Here is a 6,430-nt window from a genome sequence, read left to right as displayed (position 1 = left end):
TGGGTGCAACAATTGGTAAAGATGTTGTATAAAGATTATGAATTTATAAAAGTTACAATAGTTCACGTAGTTACTTGCAACAATTTATGTAGTGGTTGTAACAACTGCTACATATGTTTACAAATCTACCAATCAAAATGTTCAAAATTGAAAGAATACTGGAAGCACTAGAAAATGAGCAAATAATGGACTTCTAGAAATGTGGTCCAAGAGGATAACAACTCCACCATAATTTCTGTTGAGCACAGCTCAGATCAGATTTGTGAACATGCAAAGTCTCCTACTATAATCAACTAGCAACTTGTTCTTTCTGATCAATTTCATGCTTCTTTGGACAAGACGATGAAAGGTGGCCACGCTCTCCACATTCATAACATGTTCGCCTCCTAATCTTTGCGCTAACAGTGCTTGTTGCAACACTATCCACATTTTGATCTTTCTGCATAGGTCTTGAATCTGTTGCACCTCCTTTCTTAACAGCTCCTTCCTTCGCAACAGCACAACTTATTCTAACAGGTCTACCACATACAATCTTTTGATCCAACTTCAATGCCATGTTTACAGAGACACAATCAGAAAAATCCACATGGGCATAACCTCGAAATTCTCCTGTTTCTTTATCTTCACCGAATCGGATAGAACTTATGCTGCAATCTGAAAAAACTTTCTTCAAGTCATCCTCTGTTACATTCCATGATAAGTTACCCACGTATACCCTATTATACCCTTCGACCATGTTTGGTGAGAAGTTGGACACTTTGTTAGCTTTAGTGGACTTGTATGACTGGATTTTCAGGAATAGTCCACCCCTGGGAGCAGATATACGTGTTAGTGAGAAGCGAGACGCAGAAGATTTAACTTTCTCAACAATGAAGACATGATTGCACTTACATATCAGAACCATCCAGTGCCATGGCTCTCTTAGCGGCTTCTTCAGTCTGGAAAACAAATTTAGAGAGAAACCCGCTCAACTAGCAATATTTGCAAGAAACCAACACGGGAAAAGGAAAAACAAACCAAGGTTCTGAAAGACAAATCGTATGAGGTGGCTTAGGTCACCAAAACAAGTCAAATGCAAATCTAGGTAGCACGGTACTTGCAACTGTTGAAAGTGGAACTTGAACTCTTGCCACTCCTCTCAAATAAATAATAAAATTATTAACAAATAAAGGTGTGGTAGACTCAATGCAAAAAGAATAACTGATTCGTGAAGCATTAACATTTTAAAATCATAAATTTGCACAAAGCTACATGAAAGACAACTTCTTTAGTCGTAGGTACTTCAAGACTAATCTTATGAGATTTTTGCTTTTGATTGGTGAGAAGAAACAACTTCAAACACAAACGAAATCGATTCCGCAGAATGTGTATAGAGTTTGGAGGAGATAATTCCAAAAGTAGCATTTTTGTTATATTACTACTCTTTCCATTTCATATTTATTTGTATGTTTTAACTTAGCACGGAGTTTAAGTAAAGAAGATTTTTGAATCTTGTGATCTTAAACTAAAGAAGAATGTATAAAATTTCCTTTCACCTTGTGGTCGAGAAAAGTTGAAATTAAAGAGTTGCCAAAAAAAGAAAAGAAAAAGAGACATTCCTTTTTTTAATGGACTTAAAAGGGAAGTACAACAAATAAGTCGAAACGGATGGAGTAACTAATAATGAGTACAATTACCAAGTATAGTCCCACAAAGAGGAGACGGGGAAAGATAGAGTGTATGCAGACCTTATCCTTACCTCAGAGGTAGGGAAGTTAGTTCTGGTAGATCCTTGATTCATGGAAAAATAATCAAAAAAAAGATGTAATGGAAGTACAAAACTCAACAAATAATATTATTAAAAAAAAAAAACTCAACAAATAATAACAACACAACAAATAGAAGTAGAACCAAAAATACAACAAAACAATATGATAATTGAAGTACAAGGAATCAATAGATAACAGAAATCAAAGGACAATAAACTATAGGAGAAATAGTATGACTTACCACCCACTTACCATATATAAAATTCTTTGAAGTACTTACGGAGAGACTCAAAGGGACGATGGACAATTTGATATAGGAAAATCAAAATACTTACATCGGAGGTCGGCAGATTGTAGATGTGGCAGTGTTAGAAGAGGGATGTTTGCATACAAGGTAAAAATCAAGGAGGTTGCATACAAGGTAAAAATCAAGAAGGGGGTCTTCTTTAAGCTTGATGTCGAGAAGGATTACGACCATGTAAACTGACCCTCCAGATCTGAATTGCCATTTACTCTCTTGAATAGCAGCAACATAGGGGTAGTCAACAGACACCCTTGAACTGGGTATTTTCACCTTTTTCTTCTGGCCTTTAATGAACCTGTCAAATCTTCAAAGCAATGTCCAACAACCCAGCATTTAATGTCAACTCTGTACTATTAATCCTGACCTTCTCCCTCTATGTAAGATATAATGCTTATAAACCTCCCATGAGTATTATGCTTTCTCATGCAGTAATGCTCTGCCTCATGCTCCACGATTTTCTATCTCCTTGTTACATTCTTTTTCTCCTTGGATGCTTCTCTTAAACATACACAGATCCATTCCATTACCTTCCTGCTCAGGGATGATCTGCGCATCATCTTTCTGCTTCTCTCTACCCATTCGTGCCATTCCGCTTTGGCATTTTCCCATCTGGTGATATCAAAAGACTTAAACCCTGCATTGACATAGATTCGATTTTCTTCCATTCTACAGGGGGTGATTTATCAATATCCCTCTAGCCTTAGTCTGCTAGAATAGAAATGATATCTCTAACAAGAATGACACAAACAACATCCAAACTTACATTAGTTCTTTCTTCTCAAATCTTTTATTAGGTCGACCTTGGTGAACGGCAACCTAATGGCATTCCAACTTATGTGATGTCATCAACTCTCATTCCAATTAAAGTAGAAGGCGTCCTAAATGACATTCCACTTATTTGATTTCTTCAATGCTCATTCTAGCTAAAGTGGAGGCCCAACTAGATAGAATAACATGCAAGTTTTTCCTGGAATGAGATCGACATCAAGAAGATGCATTTGTTAGGTGGGGAAAGTTGAAGTTGCACAAGGAGGATGGTGTACTGGGAGTGAGTAATTTAGGGCTCCAAAATAAGAGCCTTCTGTTCGAATGATTGTGGAGGTGGAATGACAAAAGAAGAGAACAATGGAAAGAGTTCATTAAGCTAAAGTATGGTTGTCAGAATTATAAGGATACGAAAAGTATAACTGCACTCTCATGATATTGCCTTCTGGAAGCACATCAACAACTTATGATCTAATTTGCAAGATCACACAAGAAAGAAAACTGGCAATGGAAGATATTTTGAGTTCTGGGAGAACAATTGGGTTGGGGGAATCTTTAGCTGGCACGTTTTTCCGATTCATACAGCACTTACTTGACAAAAATAGCATAATCGCTAACTGCCAGAATGGCAGCTCATGAATATTTCAATTTAAAAGGAATTTTTTGGGGATAGATAGGCTGGAGATGTAAGTGAAGACTCCTGAAGGCCTTGCTTTGGACAGGCAAGGCACTAGTGAAGGGAATTATCTCGTTTAGTCAAACTACCAAATATTGGCAAGGATTGCTGGAATTTGTGGAAGTGGTACAGAATGGCCATGGAAAATGCTATGGAAGACAAAGACTCCAGTTATAGCTGTTGACTTTGGTTGCGTGGCAGCACATGAGGCCAGCTTGACACAGGATAAGCTGCGGACAAGAGGATTAATTTATGTTGCTGGTACTATTTGTGAAAGGGAAGGGGAATCAGTGAACCATTCATCAATACATTGCATGTATCTATGGCAGATCTGGTGCATCTTTTTTAGCTTATATGGATTTTGATGGGTTATGCAAGCAAACATCTGATCAAGTTCTCTGTAGCTGGATAAACCAGAGGATGAAGAAACAACAAAAGAAGATATGGATGACCATCCGATTGGCATATTATGGAGCATTTGGCTTGAAAGGAACCAAAGATGCTTTGACAAAAAGGAGGAAATTGTTTATTTAGTTAAGAACAGATGTATTTAATATCTGAAACATTGGTCCAACGCTGTTTTTCAAAAAGATTTGGATGTAATTATAAACTTTTTAGAAACCTTTGTAGGATTAAAAGGACTCTGCATCCCTGCTTGGTACTGGCTGTACCCATTCAAGCAACAGATAAGAACTCACTGACTTTCATATGGCTAAGAGATGAATTTTCCCATGGTAAACTTTCCATCTCATAATTATCAACTGGACTGTCAAGAAAATAATAATTCTTAAGCCTCAAAAGTCTGCAGAAATTCACATATTTCAAAACTTTGTGACACAATTGAATGTAACAAACACATCCAAGACATTTAAGCAAACATTATCTGAAAATAGTGCAAAGGACACCAACAAACACTATTAGAAAGCAGAATTCACTCAAAGAATCTACCTTAAAAGTGATAATGGCAATTCCTCTAAACTTTCCGCTGTCAGGGAAATTCATACAATCAACCTCCATAATGGTGCCACAACCTTCAAAGTAGCTCCTAATATCATCCTTAGTGGAATAATAAGGAATACCTCCGACATAAACTTTATTAGAAATGTCAACGGTTTCTTCTCTGGAAGAGACAGGTAGATAGCCACAACAACATAGAGGTGTCAGAAACAAAAAAGAAAATGAAAGAACATATCCTAAATCATGCAATAGATAAGAGTTAGACAAAAGTCTTATGAAACATAGATCAAACAAAGAGTCATGAAAGAAATCAATCCCCACATCCCAAAAGACATGAGTCTGATGCAATGTCGGAGTGCTCATCCATATCACATAACCATCAAATTAAACTCATCCATTTTTTGATTTGGTTGTGCACTGTGTGCAACAGCTTCAAAAATCCAAACAAAAACCTAGCTATGCCCTTGAATTGGCCAGCAAAGCTGAAGTTAGACTTGATATTGAAATTAACTATGCATTAGCCTTGTTGTAACAAGAAAGGATCCTTATTTTACCATAACAAGGATTTTTTTGATTCTCATGTAGAACTTAACAAAGCTAAAAAAGGTCCGACTGTATCTTACACATTGGTTTCAATTTGTTTGTTTGTGGTATCGGGACAATCAAATTGAGTAATAAGAATTAGGTGAATGAGAAAAGGATTTTCATACCTTTCCTCAGTTTTAGTAGTCTGGGCTGCTGATGCTACTTGTACAACTTGCCCATCTTCTTCTTTTTTCTTCCCTTTTCTCTTCTTCCTCTTCTTCTTCTTCTTCTTCTTCTCCATAGGTTTCCTCAGCTCCCCATCAGTTTCATCTCTCTTCCTCTTCTTCTGTTTTTGTTGAGTTTTCTCATTCATACTCCCTTCTTCCTCTTTAACTTCACAAGAAGCTAACAGTTCAGCTTTAGCTGCTCTTAGTTTTTGTTTCGACTTCTTATTTGATAGAACCATCGCAATGCTGAGTTTGCTGCTTCAAGCTGGCTAGCTGAACAAAACCCTGCAAAAACCCTCCTCCCTTGCCTCAACCCTTTTAACAACCCCTTTCCGACTTCTATTTCCTTGCTAAAAACAATTTTTTTTTTTAAGAATTACATAATTTCTATTGCTCACTTTACTTATTACCTCTCTATGTTTTTTTATTTGTCCATTTTGTCGAATCATAAATTTTTTAGTTATTATATTCTTGATTAATTAGTTTGAAAAAAATAAATTTTTTTATAAATTTTAAATTTTTAATTCATTCACTTTATATTTAATAGGGGAAAAATTACTATGTCAATCATTCTCTTCTTAATAGGTGTGTCAATTTAAAAGTGGACAAGTAATTAGAGACAGAGAGCATTCAAGAAAAAACGATAAACACAGTAAAGTCTTACTAAATTAATACTTGGTAATTACTAATTTGTCTAAATTAATATTTTTCTTCGATTTTGACTTAGGCCAATGAAAAAAATCACAATTTTCGATAAGATAATATATTTTCAAAAGATCAATATATAAATATATGTTCTCGTTAATATTATAAATTATTAATTCTTTAAAAGTACAAATATATCAAGACAATTTAGTGAAATATGATTTCATTATGTTTTCTTTTGTTAAAAATTAAATTTAATTGAACTTCATGTCTAACTTTTTTTATTACATTCAAAAGTTCTATTATTGTCTTTTTTACTGCACCATAAAATTGTGATGAGTTCTAGATGTAATGAGTATTTTCTTATGAGTATTTGATTCTAAAGGTATTGTATCAGCTTCAACTTCATCATGAATATTGTTTTTTTCCCAATGATATTCACAATTTCTTCTAAACTCAAAACTCTGAACATGTATTATTTTCATACATTTAATCTAACACGTTTTTTGTCCATTGTATTACAGTAACCGAGATTATTAATCATGACCTCAAGTTCATAAATGATGTTTTCACAAATGGTTTT

The 6,430-nt window shown here is 35.1% G+C and overlaps 1 protein-coding gene across 1 annotated transcript; it reads right to left on the bottom strand.

The window, feature by feature from the left end:
* Positions 1–5,552, bottom strand: LOC107021444 (29 kDa ribonucleoprotein A, chloroplastic). The gene is made up of 4 exons (XM_015222111.2): positions 5,161–5,552; positions 4,442–4,613; positions 892–938; positions 1–809 (listed from the first exon to the last, which is right to left on the bottom strand). Exons 1-4 carry the CDS (start codon positions 5,439–5,441, stop codon positions 290–292), a joined length of 1,020 nt encoding a protein of 339 aa, XP_015077597.1. The 5' UTR covers positions 5,442–5,552; the 3' UTR covers positions 1–289.
* Between the last annotated feature and the right edge of the window lie 878 nt (positions 5,553–6,430).

Source organism: Solanum pennellii, chromosome 6 (assembly GCF_001406875.1).
Source record: "Solanum pennellii chromosome 6, SPENNV200".
NCBI classification, from domain to species: domain Eukaryota; kingdom Viridiplantae; phylum Streptophyta; class Magnoliopsida; order Solanales; family Solanaceae; genus Solanum; species Solanum pennellii.
The sequence above is the reverse complement of the archived record's forward strand: the minus strand, read 5'-3'. Positions and strand labels throughout refer to the sequence as shown.

Bases quoted from the DNA above. Each gene is read 5' to 3' on its own strand.
- LOC107021444 (XM_015222111.2), bottom strand. From the start codon at position 5,441: ATGGTTCTATCAAATAAGAAGTCGAAACAAAAACTAAGAGCAGCTAAA. The intron at 939-4,441 runs GTAGATTCTTTG...TTTGTTTTCCAG, and splicing joins TTGCCATTATCACTTTTAAG to ACTGAAGAAGCCGCTAAGAG. The intron at 810-891 runs GTAAGTGCAATC...ATCTGCTCCCAG, and splicing joins GCACTGGATGGTTCTGATAT to GGGTGGACTATTCCTGAAAA.